The 14,566-nt window shown below is 38.6% G+C and overlaps 3 protein-coding genes across 7 annotated transcripts in view; 1 reads left to right on the forward strand and 2 right to left on the reverse strand.

Moving 5' to 3' along the window:
- Window positions 1–10,289, reverse strand: part of LOC724704 (cytoplasmic polyadenylation element-binding protein 2) — an 80,527-nt gene extending 70,238 nt beyond the window's left edge. Inside the window, exons 1-2 of one of the 2 annotated variants that reach the window (XM_006560840.3) lie at window positions 9,328–10,289; window positions 6,905–8,100 (exon numbers count right to left, since the gene is read on the reverse strand). In XM_006560840.3, coding sequence (XP_006560903.1) covers window positions 6,905–8,023 — 1,119 coding nt within the window. In that variant the 5' untranslated portion in view covers window positions 8,024–8,100; window positions 9,328–10,289. Of the gene's footprint in view, window positions 1–6,904; window positions 9,245–9,327 lie in introns of those variants that run through there. The other variant, XM_016912999.2, reaches the window with a different exon arrangement.
- Window positions 10,290–10,588: 299 nt separating this feature from the next.
- Window positions 10,589–12,048, forward strand: LOC408939 (charged multivesicular body protein 5). Its single transcript, XM_392468.7, has 4 exons — window positions 10,589–10,816; window positions 10,921–11,238; window positions 11,322–11,549; window positions 11,684–12,048. The coding sequence occupies exons 1-4, from the start codon at window positions 10,748–10,750 to the stop codon at window positions 11,732–11,734; spliced, it is 666 nt and encodes a 221-aa protein (XP_392468.3). The 5' UTR covers window positions 10,589–10,747; the 3' UTR covers window positions 11,735–12,048.
- LOC411226 (tubulin epsilon chain) lies at window positions 12,012–14,523 on the reverse strand. Of its 4 annotated transcripts, none has more exons than XM_394700.7 (9): window positions 14,378–14,523; window positions 14,036–14,271; window positions 13,815–13,930; window positions 13,532–13,720; window positions 13,165–13,416; window positions 12,923–13,069; window positions 12,709–12,858; window positions 12,446–12,620; window positions 12,012–12,195 (listed from the first exon to the last, which is right to left on the reverse strand). In XM_394700.7, exons 1-9 carry the CDS (start codon window positions 14,400–14,402, stop codon window positions 12,049–12,051), a joined length of 1,437 nt encoding a protein of 478 aa, XP_394700.4. In that variant the 5' UTR covers window positions 14,403–14,523; the 3' UTR covers window positions 12,012–12,048. The 4 variants fall into 4 exon arrangements, with proteins under 4 accessions (XP_394700.4, XP_016768489.1, XP_026297652.1 ...); XM_016913000.2 differs by having other exon boundaries at window positions 14,212–14,271; window positions 14,355–14,512; XM_026441867.1 differs by having other exon boundaries at window positions 14,212–14,271; window positions 14,378–14,437.
- Between the last annotated feature and the right edge of the window lie 43 nt (window positions 14,524–14,566).

Here is a 14,566-nt window from a genome sequence, read left to right on the forward strand (position 1 = left end):
GACAGCAATCTCTCTCTCTCTCTCTCTCTCTGTGCAGGCTCCATCACAGTATCACCCTCCCTTCATCTATTCCAATTCTTTCTACTATCTTTCTTTTAACTTTATTAACCTTATTCATTTATCCAAACAATCCTTCTTTTTCTCGCGACTGTCCGCTATCCGTGTATCCATTTTTCGATTACCCGGTTTCGTTCGATTGTTTCGAAAGAGTTTATAAAAGTTACGCTCGAAGGTATGTCATTTTATATTTTTAGTAAATAATAAAATAAGAAGGGAAAGGAGCATCGAGTTAACGATGAAAATATTGAACACCTATTTTAATATTCTCTCTGATCTGTTCATCAAAAAACTAAGATCGAAAAGTATTATTTTTTTGATTCATCGACGATTCGTTCTTGCGTAAACCAGAAATAGGATAAAAAAATAGCTGCGGAATTGTTACAGAATGGGAGTAGGAGGAAAAAAAAAAGGAATTAGGATTCTGCCTATATATTATAGCAACCACTCGTCAACCAACGATGACCTACTTTCAACTACGATTCCGACTCGCGGAAAACTACGTCATTCCCTCGTTATTATACAAACTTTTTTACTCTTCTGATTATTCGCCGATTCGATTCGACAACTCGACCGATGGATAAATTTCACGGATTTCTCTCTTCTCTTTTTTTTTCCCTTTATTCTTTTTTCGAGAGCAAGGGAACACCCGCAAGACGAAACAAAAACCGTTGTTGTCGTCGTCTCGCCGAGCAAGGACGATGCAAGGATGATTACCACGACGACGTGGCGGCGTCTCTTGCGCCGGGGAATTTTCGGGAGGAGAGGAGAGAAAGAGTTTACGCAGGGGGCGAAGAGGAAGACACAAAAGGAGAGGGGGCGTGAAAGGGATTGTTAGCGAGTGCTCATACACGCGTGCACGTATTCAAACGCGCGTATCCATCTTCGCCTCCGCCATTTCCGCGCAACCCGCCGGTCTAGACACGACCGTGTTCCTCGCCCGTTGTTCTACGCGTGTTTTGTACTCATCCGGTCTCTCTTTTCCTTTCAACCGGCGAAACCAGACGCGTGACTCGCCTCGACGCGCTCCTCTTCTCTAAAACGCGCTCGTTCTTGCTTCCCCTCGAATAACCGGCGACGGCTATATCCCCATCTCTCTTCCGCGTGCTCATATTCGGCATATTCTATCTCGCCTGAGCAATTATCGTTTTTTGTCCCATTAGAGATAAGAGAAAGAGACAGAAACAGAGAAAGAGAGAGAAAAATCGTATCGAGTAAACAAAAGATGGTGTCCAAATGTAGAGAGAGAGAGAAAGAGACAGAGAAAGAGGGAGAGAGAGATATCGATGCTAACCAAGATGTTGCGTGGCAAGGTGGAAAGAGAGGGAGGAGGGTATGAAAGCCGGGCGCAGAGGCACCTCGGTGTAACCTGGATCCCGAGGCGTGTGCGGAAGGAACGATTCCAGCCGCGAACTGGGTCACCGTTGGTGGAAACAGGCTAAACCGAGAGAGGTGCGGCACACAACGCGGTCGCGTGGCACAACGCGGCACGATACGGCAGAGGCGAGCCGGGGTATGCCAAGGAACAGAGAGTTTCGAGTGAGAGGGAGAGAGAGAGAGAGAGGGATGGCGAAAGAAGGAGGAAGGAAAATGGAGAGGAAAAATGGGTGGGGAGGCGAGGGGATTGATGGCGACGGAAGGGCGGAAATAGATAAAGTCGCTCCGTCCTGGCCGACCGTCGTAACGTATCCTTGTCGGCAGGCAGTTCCTATTTAATTGCATTTTGTTGCCACGAGCAACGAACGATCGCACTTTACTCGGCACATATTTACGAAGGAAATTTAAATACGGCTAAAATTATCGAGCTTCAAGAAGATTAAAAAAGAAAAAGAAAGAAAATGAGAATATAGAGTAATAATATCGTTTCTTGTTCCAGCTACAGTTAGTGCACCCAGGAGCACGAAACGAACGGTTCGATACCGGATGGGTCTCTCGCGCAACACCCTCTCCGCTGGCAGTCGCGCTGCAGGCTCGCCCGCCCGTTGCAGTTTGCCGTATTTTATTACATAAGTTGCGAGCTTGTGTAACGCAACCGGTCTCTCCACCGAGCTTAATAACTTTTTATCGATTTTCCGCTGTTCCTCGAGCATTCGATTGTTGTTGTTTCTTTTTTTTCCTTCTTCCTCTTACGTCGTCGCTGGGGAAATCTCGAAATCGATACGATTACAATTTTTTCTCTAGGAAATCGGCTCGATCGATTCTCGATTTGGCGAGCGGGCGAAGAAGGATCGATCGATGGTGCACGCGTGGATTCCCGAGGAGGTCGGTCGGTCGCGCGGGTGGGGGGGGGGGAGGGGGAGGGACACACTGGTGGAGCTGTGGCTCGCGAAAAATCTATATCACGCGAAACACCGGAGTGACCTATAAACCTCGTACCGGGTCGGGTCACTCTGCACCGGCGCAGTCCCGAATTCAAATAGGAGGGACCTTAAATTGGGTTAACGTCCGGATATATCGCGTCACCGGAATTAGTCGAAAAAGTTACTCGCCGCATCTTGGTTCGGAGAGACGAGATTCCAGGCTGCCAACAACGGCCTATTTACACGAGGTATTCGTATCGCACGTAACGTTTTGTTCTTCGTTTAGTACGTATTTCAAGGACGAATTAGCTCCTAGAGTCCATCGCGGTTAACACCTTTCAACGTTCTTATTCGCGAAACCTCGTTCCATATAAATTCCCATAAGAAAAATTAATTCGTGCAATCTCTGACGACCCATTGGCCAATCACCATCGCTTTTTTTTTATTATTCATTTTCCTGCCCTAACCAGATGTCCATGTCTACGCCTACATTCCGATATTTAACCATACCACGTTTCGATAATCGTTAAAACGATGTATAAATAATTTTCAATTTCATCTTTTTAACCTTTTCGAAATAATCTACGAATTTCCCCTTCGACAATGTTGGCCTCGTATTTTCATTTCCAAAATATACACAATATATATATATATATATATATATATCATATATCACGTGTTTCGTAACGATATACTGTCGTATAACAGCATCGCGTCAAGGTAAAGTCAATAAAAATCTTTATCATAGCGTTTGCTCGATGTTTTCCGAATCTACGCCGTCTTCGATCGTTACCATTCGCCGCTCGAACTTATCATAGAACTTGGCCCAGTTTTTCCTCGTAGCGCGCAACGTGTAGCGACGCTCTCTCTCTCTCTCTCTCTCCGTGTTAAAAGAGCGCGAAAATTTGGGGGGGAAACGCACGCGTGAGGCGAGCGCACGCGTAAATAGAGAGGCGCAAGGCGTAATCGGTGCTCGTCTTCGATTGGTTTGCCCTGGCTCTGGCTGTGGCCGGCCGGCCAGCCGGCCTACAAGCACGTGCCCCGATTCGCTTCCAAGGTGAATGACGACCGACCAGTTATCGGACTTCGAGCCCAAGCATTTTTTCGCTTCGTTGCGTTCGCTCTATCAGCTAATGCCACAGTATTGGCAATGCGGGTATACGAGCCACTTCGATCCGAACTATCTACGCACTGAACGTAGCGTATTTGTTTTCGTTTCTCTATGCCTATGAGTTTGAGTCTGTCGCGCGTCAAATCGACGCGTATACCAGCCATTTCGTATTTCGTAGAAGGAAGAATTATACTTTTCGCGCCGACCAAGCTCGGTTGATACGGTTTCCACGTAGAAAAAAAAAATGTGGATTAATTTAATGTATATATAGCACAAGCTTTTGACGTATGGAGGAAGGAAAACCACAGAGAAATAAACAAAACGTATTCTATTTCCTTAAAAGATTGTATCGCACGTTCACCTGTCTTTCCCTTTTTACGAATTAAATTTGATATAGTTTTGGTATTAATTGTGTAAATCTTTTTTTCTTTAGAATCTCTAGTAATTAAATAATAATGACTTAATGTAAATCCTGAAGATACTAAGATAAATGAATAGAGGAATTTCTATTGGGTTAAAGAATTTAATATTTTTTGGGGGTTATGATATATCAATTTCAATATTTGGAGAAATTGATGAATGAAAGAACGTTCAAAAAAATGAAATAAAAAATATTAATTCTGAAATAATAAATAGAATTATTCTAAATTTTAAAAAATTGGTAATAAATAATGTATGTATACCTTGAAATATTCTTTCTCGAAATCATAATCTTGCGATTAATGTTGAATTAATTAAATTTAAAATTATGAATATTGATATATAAATTCAAATTGCTGTTCTAACTAGAGTATTTATTTCGATTTTGATCGATGATTATTTACGTTATATCGTTTTTTAATTTAAATCGATGAATTAAGTGCGAAAGAAATTTGAAAAATATCGAGAAACGAATAAATTTTACGAAATTTTGCGAAATATTTCATCAGGGATGATATTATAAAAGGTATATAAATTCTGGTAAAGAAGTTGTGCTTAAGAGTTATAAGAGGTATGAGGCAATCGTAACAAATGTATGCAGGTTAATGATATACAAGGTGTTTTATACTGTAGATATATTTATAAAATGAATGAGAAAAATGTCATTAGATGAAGAAAAATGATATGAAATGATACATTCGATCTATCTAAAAATGAAACATCGTTTTTCCTTCTTAAATAGAATCTACTATAATTTTGATTAAATAAATTATTCTAACTTTTTATATCTATTATAAATAAATAAAATTACAATTATTTTAATTCTTAAAAAAAAATTTCCTATATATATTATAAATAAATAAAATTACTAAGTTGAGGTTCAAAATTTTCTATTTTCATATTATCCATCACAATGAATTATAATTTTGTAATTTTGTATTTTTTTGAGGTTATATTTTTTTTATATTTTAAGATGCAACGAAAAAATTCTTCTTATTTCATCTAATGACATTATTTTTTCATTTTAATTCTTCAAAAAAAATTTCCTATATATATTATAAATTAATATTAAATTAATATAAATTATTTATTATTATAAATTTATAATAAATTAATATATTATAAATAAAATTACAATTGAAATTACTAAGTTGAGGTTCAAATTTTCAATACTTTCATATTATCCATCACAGTGAATTATAATTTTGTAATTTTTTGAGGTTATATTTTTTTTATATTTTAAGATGCAAAAATTCTTCTTCTTATTTCATCTAATGATATTATTTTTTCATTTTAATTCTTTAAAAAAAATTTCCTATATATATTATAAATAAATAAAATTACAATTGAAATTACTAAGTTGAGATTCGAAATTTTCTACTTTCATATTATCCATCACAGTGAATTATAATTTTGTAATTTTTTATTTTTTTGAGGTTATATTTTTTTCATATTTTAATGACATTATTTTTTCATTTTAATTCTTCAAAAAACATTTCCTATATATATTATAAATAAATAAAATTACAATTGAAATTACTAAGTTGAGATTCAAAATTTTCTACTTTCATATTATCCATCACAGTGAATTATAATTTTTTATTTTTTTGAGGTTATATTTTTTTTAAGATGCAACGAAAAAATTCTTCTTCTTATTTCATCTAATGACATTATTTTTTCATTTTAATTCTTCAAAAAAATATAAAAATATATCTTGTTAATTCAATTATTCGTTACTTTCAACAATTAAGTTTTAAAAACTTACTGATTAATGAAGTCGAAATATTAATATAAATAATCGAAACGCGAACTTTTTGTCGTTCGAATAACATCAATTTATCACGACTTAATCGGGTTTCCTATAAGTTATAATTGGATTTTGGTAACTCGACAAAGATGAAGGAAGAGCCTTCTTGTTTGAAACCAGAAACGAAGAAATTAAATTTTCTATCATTTATTATTATATCATTTACTTTCCCCTTACTTTTCCTTTCGTTCGTCCGCCCCTTCGTTCAATGTATAAAAAAAAAAAAAAAAATTTCTACATACATGCACGCATAGATACACACGTATATAGTCGATTAAATCGAAACGAATAAATATAAACAGCGAAGAAGCGCGAAGGATAATAGCTCGCATAACAGAATCCGCCATTTCTCCCGGATAGTATGCAGTATCTATTTTTGACAAGTGGTTAAAATAGCTGAGCTTAAACTTCTGCTAGACACTGTTTGAACCGTTTGAGCTGCCACGCAGAAAAGGAATTAGGTCAGACATCAATAACAAAATAAGTATTGGAAAAGTATTCTCCTCTCTCTCTCTCTCTCTCTCTTTTTAAAGAAACGTTAAACCTTTCGATTAACGATCCTGTATCCGTTAAACCGGTTAATCGATTAATCCACTTTTATTCGAACGCACGATTCTTTCCTCATTTTACGTCAAAATCGAGATGAAATACTCGAGAAATGCTTCATTTCGAGTCGACCGAATTAAACCGAAACGACGAAGAATTGAAGGTTTTTAGAAAGCGGGTGTAGGTTAGGTTTTAATGTACGTATCGGGTGAGCGTCGTTGGATCGATCGATAAGGAAGGATGCGTGTGCGATCGAAAATGTAGCACGTCTCGGCGGCGAGTTTTTCGGGCGGCACACGCCGTTTAAAAACGAGCATGTCACACCGTTTACAGTAAGCAATCGTCGAAACAGCGGTTGTACCGTCTAAATTTAAATGCATGTCTCGAAGCGGTTGCATAACCTGGCATCGAATGCGTACACCAAACGAAACTGCGGAAGCTAAGGCTATATACTTTTTTTCCGACCATACATCGCCTATACCACCGCAGCCTAACCTTTCTCGTAGGTGGCGAACGATCGATAACGGAATAAAAAAAAAAGAGACGGACACATATATATATATACGCGCACCGATTATTTGCCCTCGTAGACGAATTAAAATTCATTAAAAACGAGTAGCTAACGAGAAAAAAAAATAATAACAATAATAAAATAAGTCTAACCTGCTGGAACGGCGGCAGCTGTAACAAATCCCTTTCCTCTGCGGTGGTGACTTCGAAGGTCGGTGCGGGTTGGGGCGGGTACATGTTACCCTTGCCGGGATACGAGGTGCTCCTTCGAAACTTAACGGGGCTGATGCAGGAGGGATGAGCAGCCGGCCCCGGGTGGCCGGGAAACGTGGGACTCGGTTTCCTTCCTTGCAATCCGACCGCGGCCGCTGCCGCGGCCGCTGCGTGCAGGGACGAGTGCAGGGGAGGAAGATTCGGCACCGATCTGCCACGGTTCCAGGGCGAGAGGCCGGGGCTCGCCACCGCTGCAGCTTGCGGCCCAGCGCTCCATTGCTGAGGCGCTTGCGGCCCACCTGACCAAGCCGCGTACCCCTTCCCAGGAAGGTAAACACCCGGATGCGAGGTAGCTGCCGGTTGCTGTTGATGCTGCTGCTGTTGCTGCTGCTGTTGCGACTGTTGCTGCTGTTGTTGCTGTTGCTGCTGTTGCTGTTGTTGCTGCTGTTGTTGAGCGGACGATACTTGAAGGCCGCCGTGCCTGGCGGTGGGGGCGGTCGCGGTCCCGTGCTGTTGCGGGAAATTGTGGCTGGCCGTGATAGCGCGGCGCGCGCCGGCCGGCCCCGTGCCGGCGAACAAGCCGGTCGGGCCGCCGGTCGGAAAGTTCTGGAAGGCGGCGATGGACCCGTTTACGGGCAACGCGTGCAGCCCGGTCTCGTCCGGGGCCGAGGACCACAGGCTCGGCACCCTGCCGCCCTCCGTGAAACTCTGCAACGCCGAGCTCGTGCTGCACGCGATCTCCTTCTCCGTGCCCGAGGAGGGCGTCGTCGGCGTGATGGGGATACCCTCGACCTCGACCCCGTCTTTCGCCGCCTTCTCCTCGCGGCCACCGCCGACCGTTTCCAAGCCCGTGCTCCCAGGGGACAGGGGCGCCGTTTTCCCACCCGCGCTTTGCTTCTCGATCAACAGATCGTCCTGCATCGTCGTGGACGTCGTCGATTGTAACGCGGCCACGTTGGTATTGCTGGTTGCGTTGATTTGCCCGATCGACGATTTGCCCGTGGTTGACAATTGACTACTACTCGAAGAGAAGAGACTCGCCGCGCTAAAGTCCCCCATAAATCGTAGTTCCAGGATCCACGAGTATCCTGCCGATCGTATCGAGGATATCCCTTTCCAACTCCTTTTGGATCCCCCTGTCGAACGATACCAGGATACCTTTCTTTAGGATTCTTTGCGCGACTCGATTGCTTACCCCCCCCTTCTCTTATGAAATCGAAAAATTATTTATTTAAGGAAAATCGTGTCGCGGGGACCACCCGTCGAGCAGAGCTCGCGAGACAACTATCGATCCACGGCGTACGCGTAAAAACACCCACGAAGCCCGGAAGCTGTGCGAACTACACCGATATTTCGGTTCTCTCTTATTTTCGCCGTTTCCCTTGTCCCGATTTCTCTCCCTCTCTTTCCCTTATTCTCGCTTCGATCGCACGTTCTTTCGTGACCTGACGCGTTTCTCTCTCTCTCTCTCTCTCTCGCTCGCTCATTCGTTCTCTATTCCTCTTCCTGTGCGTGTACGTGTGTGTGTGTGTATACTCTTGTTTTGGACACGATAGCTAATAACGAACGGCTAATAACGCTGGGGAGAATGAACTATCCCATGGACGGGCCCCCCCTCGTTTTCGTGTAATTCGACTGTAAGCAACTTTCTTTCCTTCTAACTTATCGAACGACGATGACCATCCCCGGTTGTAAGAGCTACACCGGTCTCTCTAACTTCGCCGTGACTGTATTTCCGGTATTACTTCACTCGCCTCTGGGTGAGCATGATTTACCCTGACGGGGAATCAGTACACGGCCAGTCAGTCAGTCACTCGGTTGGAATTCTCCCAAGAGAACACGCGAAGAAACGCGAAGACCTTTCGTCTTGCAGCGCGACTATTTGTCGATTCCTTCGGTCGCGTTTCACACAGGCACACACACACACGCACACAGGCTCGCGTACATATGCAGGCACACACACGCTCCATGCACTACACGAAACGAGGCCGGGATCGTCGCCGTTGCGTACAGCGAACACACCACGAATACGTTACGCTTTATCACTGAAACACAGAATCTGGAAAGCAAAAGGATCGCGACCGTTTCGAACGCATCGAGTCGAGATCCATGGCGAGAAGCAGCGCGGCTATCGAAGAACACACTCGCGTTAATCGCAACTCGTTCTCGATCGATCGAGTCACCGAACACGCACGGATCGTACGATACCACGGGCCGCACTGTAACGGGCAAATCCTCGCCAGTATACAAGTGTGGATAGTCCCCGACGTTGGACGGGGCTGACACTGAGAAATCTTCTTCGATGCCGGCAGATCCTTCGTTCCTACATTACGTCGAATTATATTTCTAGCCGTCCAACTTACCGTCGTCTCGGCTTTTCCTCGCTCGACCTAGCGCTGCTTCTCATTGGCAACTCGCGTACTATGACCACTCGCGGTTTATAGTTTGACCACGATACTGCTCTTGTCCGTTCACGTGCCACGACTTTTCGAACGATGATGATAATAATAATAAGTTGTATAACTGTCGGTTAACGGCCAGAGTTTGGCGAGAGTTTCCCGGCCCACGTAAGTTTCGATCGATGTGGAATCGGACGGCCGGCTGGTTATTATTCGCGTTTCTTGGCTGCGCTCGACGGAGCACTCGATCGGAGGCCAGCCGAGCGCGATTCGACGACGCAGCTTCGTGGCTCTGCGTCGCGCGTAACACGATTCGTGCGTGGTGCCGACTTTTCAAACACTGTGGCCCTGCTGCGGCCCACACCATGCCAGCCGTAGTCTCTCTCCGCGTAGCCGTCCACTCGGCGATCTTCGGCCGCCGCTTCGTCCTCGTCCTCGTCCTAGTCGACGTCGACGTCGCTACGTCGCTGCTGCGTCGCACCACGGCGTCGGCCACGCACGCGCGTTACCGCCTCTCGCCTTCGAGCCGCCGTCGCCGCCGCCGCCTTCGCCACCGTCCTGTCTCGTCGTCCTCGTCGTCCACGTAAACACAAGTTGGCCGTTACCGGGATCGCGACCAACGAAAATCATCGTCGTGTTCGCTTCTCCGCTTCTCCTTTCCCTCCTATTCCTCCCCCATCGCGAGACACCTCAAATTTCTCCGCGAATTTCCATCCCAATTTTCAAATCCATCCATTCGATACTGGCGCCTTCCCTCACTCTACCACCTTTCGCTCGAAACGTACCTGTACGCCTTCGGTTACCTACCGACGGAGATAAATAACAGAGTTGCACGGCATATCGCTACGCATTTACAAGCATTATCGTAAAGCTATCGTAAACACGTTCGACAATAACCACCTTCGCGATGCATGACTAGAAATTTTTTTTCCTTCCGAACGGAAAGAATCTATATTTTATTTGTATAAAATTCGTTATTATATTATGTATCGATTAATGACAATTTTATAAATCGTCGATTATTATTCGATCGATCGAAATAATGGAATAGCAATAATTGTGAACATTTTTATCAAGTGTCATATATTTAATAATTTTTTCAAAATTCAATTATAGATATATACGTATATGATAGATAAAAATTATTAGTACCTGTTAACTGATCATATATTTTCTTACTATATTTGAAAGAATAAGACTTAAAATCCCGCTTAAAATTAATTATAATTTGGTGAATGTCTTACGTGACAATAGATGGAGTAACCGACTGCATGAGTCATTCAGCTTGACGTTTCGAGCGAACGAAAGTAACGATCGTAAAACAGAAGAAGAGAAAAGAAAAAAGAGATTGCATTTTGCATTATTAAATTTTTTTTTTAACAAAATGAATAGATTATTTGGTCGACCTAAGCCTAAAGAACCATCACCAAGTATTACTGATTGTATCGCCGGGGTAAATATTCATATCATTTCAACACCGTAGAGGTTACGTTATTATTTTTTAACATTTATATTCTTGTGTTATTCATTTCTATTTTTTGTTAATATTTGTAATAGGTCGACAGTAGAGCGGATTCTGCAGAGAAAAAAATAGCGAAATTGGACGCGGAATTAAAAAAGTACAAAGATCAAATGGCTAAAATGAGAGAAGGTCCTGCAAAAAATTCTGTAAAAGCTAAAGCATTGCGCATTTTGAAACAACGTAAAATGTACGAAGCACAAGTAGATAATTTGCGTCAACAAGCTTTTAACATGGAACAAGCAAATTATGCTACTCAAACGTTAAAAGATACTCAAACAACTGTAATTGCTATGAAAGAAGGAGTTAAACAAATGCAGAAAGAATTTAAACACATCAACATAGATCAAATCGAGGTATTTTTGATATCTTGTTTTTCTTTGTCTTAATGTTGTTTAAATATATATTATATATGTAAATGTATGTAAATGTTATAAAGGATCTTCAAGATGATTTAGCAGACATGTTAGAACAAGCCGACGAAGTACAAGAAGCAATGGGTCGCAGTTATGGTATGCCAGATATAGATGAGGATGAATTAGCTGCTGAATTAGAAGCTCTTGGAGATGATTTAGCTATCGACGAAGATACCAGTTACTTGGATGATGCTATCAAGGCACCTAGTGCTCCTGACAAAGAACCTGGTACAAGCTCTGTTAGAAATAAGGTTTGTATTTTATAAAAGTATAAGTAAAAATGAAAATTTTTAGTAATTATTATATCTTTTATATAATAAATACTGTACAAATTGTTTAAAAGTACAAAATTTCAATTTATTAAAAAAAATTTTTTTCTTTTTAGGATGGAGTTTTAGTCGATGAATTTGGTTTGCCACAAATACCAGCTAGTTAAAACGCTATTTTATATCTTTAAATTATATCTTTGCAAATTGATGTTTATGTATATCGATATATTCAAAAATAATTGAGATTTTTGAATTTTTTTTGTATATGCCATTATGTACAGAATGTATATATTAACTATTTTGAATTTTCAAACATCTTGATACAAATTCGCGCAAATAATAAATTTTCGATGAATGAAATGTTGTTACGAATATATTATGCTAATCTATTTTTGTTGCATTCTCTTTGTGTTATATAATGTATAGGTCAAATTAATAAATGAAAAAAAAAAAAAATTAATAAAATTATCTAATGTAAAAATTAAAGAATCTGTAATCGAGAAACATTTATTTCATTTTGATTTTGTAGTTTTGTATACTGTGTAATTAAATTTAAAATTATTTCTTTGCAATCGGTGAAATGCGTTTCTTCGAAGCCACATACTTGCGTATAATGATATACATGTGCCTGCAACAATAATTTAATCGTGCTTTTTAAAATCGTATTTAATATCTTACTTAGAATTTAATATCATTATGTACAGGATGGACAACAATATTTTTTTTTTTCAATTGAAAAATTTCAATTTTTATTCTTAGTATAATATAAATAACTAAAAATTTTGATGAAAACGAAGAAATTCATTAAGAAATATAAATTTTTCTCTATTTTCCAAAGTCCATGCTGTATATATATAATTTAAAAATCACATCTTTACCTTTCGTTTATATAATCTAGTAAATTGTTTTATTATATTTTCAAATAATGATATCATTGAGGAAGAATTTAAAAGACATAATAATGAGGTAGAATGTCCAGCTGGAGGTACAGAACATAAACCTATTTTCATAGCTTCGGTACCCCATTTTGCGAATGTAACTTTTTTTCGAAATCTGAAAATCGAAATTAAATTTTATACAACAATGATTACAAATATGTATAGATGAATATATTATTTACAAAAAATCGCAAACAATGTACTTTTCAATATTTCGTTTTAAATCATTTACAGAACAATTTCCTCTAGCGATATGCGCAGCACTTAAAATCATAGAACCTGTTTGTAGTGGATCCAGTTTGATCGATTGATTGTTTCGTGACCATGCATTGATAAATATTTCATCTATAAGTCTAAAAGTAATGAAACAATTACTTTTCGTAATTTCATTTAACAATTTCAAAAGCTATTATTTACTTTCTTCCTTGTATATTACATATTGTAGGCGCAGATAACGTTACTGGACTAACGCTACTAAGTATATAATGTAATTTCGGATATGGTACAAGATTCGTTGCTATTTCGTTCATATCCATATTCAAATTACCAGGAAATCTAGATCCGCTAGAAAAAAAATAATCTTAATTTACAAATAATTGTTAGAAATTATTGTTAATCTTATTAATCAAATATTTATTATATTATCTATTATATGTTACCTAGTTAAATGAAGAAGTATGTTTGCAATAATACTATTCATATCCTGAAATGGTTTACATGAAATATTATAATTTATTTGATCTATATTCTCTTTTTTCCTTAATTGTGCATTACATATGTCTACAAGTGCTTCATTTTCAATAGGAAAAACACAAGTTGCATAATCTATAAGTTCTCGTGTTGCCAATAACACATTATATGGGGCTGTAACAACATCTTGCATAACAATTGGATATACGCATGATACTAATCTGTAACAATAACAATAGTAATATAAAATTAATAAAAATTAAAAGTCTAATCTTAAGAAGAATATGTATAAAGATCTTAAATGAATGTGAAATGTTTTTATTATATAGATTATACCTATCTACAGTAGGATAATTATCAGCTAGTAATTTTAAAACAGCTGTTCCTAATCCAGAACCAGTACCACCACCAAGAGAATGCATTGTTAAAAAACCATGTAGTCTGGAACATTTCTCTGCCATACGTCTGATATTATCTTCCAATTTGTCATAATATTCTGTGCCATGAGTATAATAACCTACAGCCCTATAAATTACTTATAAAATACACTTATAATATTTACATATAATCCAAGAATAATCTTTTATCTGAATTATCAAAAAATCAATTATCAAAATACCAATTATTTGCAGATCCTGGATAATTTGTTACAACACAAGTCTGATCAAATAAATCACGTACAGGACCTCTTCTTATTTCTCCTATAACACTATCCTCCATATCTATCAATATTGCCTAAACATAAAACAATTGATTTTATAAATATATTTATCTATTTACATTATCTTATTTTTTTTATAATTTTGAGCAAAAGTATAAAATTATAAATAAATATTATACCCTGGCTTTGACCTTAGCTTTTCTTAAATCAGACATACTTTTAAAACATAAATCTTTAGGTGAATTGTCAGGTATAACAAAAAAACTATCGAACGCATTAGATAGATCATTTATATTTTTAATATGATTTTGTTGTGTTTTAAGTAAATTTATTCCAGTATTCGTTGTTTGTATACCATATTCGTGTAAAGCCAAAGGCCAAAATACTGAACCGATTTGGTTTCCACATTGTCCAACTAAAATCATTATTAACTAATAAAATTTCTATTTATTTTTAATATATGTAATTCGTTGTAAAAAAATAATATTAGATAATTACGAACGTAATATTATGTAATATACCTTGTACCGAGATAAATTGACTCATTAAAGAATCTATAGAAAAAAACTTGAATCTCGTATTTAATATACTTTGATATTTCTAACTATAAAAATAATATATTTTAAAACCATATAATAAAGTTGCGCTTTTTCAATTTTATTCTCTGAAGTTGAGAATAACGATATCTCGATATTTAAACTTTATCGATT

Source organism: Apis mellifera, linkage group LG7, assembly GCF_003254395.2.
Source record: "Apis mellifera strain DH4 linkage group LG7, Amel_HAv3.1, whole genome shotgun sequence".
NCBI lineage: Eukaryota > Metazoa > Arthropoda > Insecta > Hymenoptera > Apidae > Apis > Apis mellifera.

Coding starts and splice junctions, on each gene's coding strand:
- LOC408939 (XM_392468.7), top strand. CDS start 10,748: ATGAATAGATTATTTGGTCGACCTAAGCCTAAAGAACCATCACCAAGT. Junction 10,817..10,920: donor TTACTGATTGTATCGCCGGG/GTAAATATTCAT, acceptor TATTTGTAATAG/GTCGACAGTAGAGCGGATTC. Junction 11,239..11,321: donor TCAACATAGATCAAATCGAG/GTATTTTTGATA, acceptor AATGTTATAAAG/GATCTTCAAGATGATTTAGC.
- LOC411226 (XM_394700.7), bottom strand. CDS start 14,402: ATGAGTCAATTTATCTCGGTACAAG. Junction 14,272..14,377: donor TCAATTTATCTCGGTACAAG/GTATATTACATA, acceptor TAATGATTTTAG/TTGGACAATGTGGAAACCAA. Junction 13,070..13,164: donor ATACTTCTTCATTTAACTAG/GTAACATATAAT, acceptor TTTTTTTTCTAG/CGGATCTAGATTTCCTGGTA.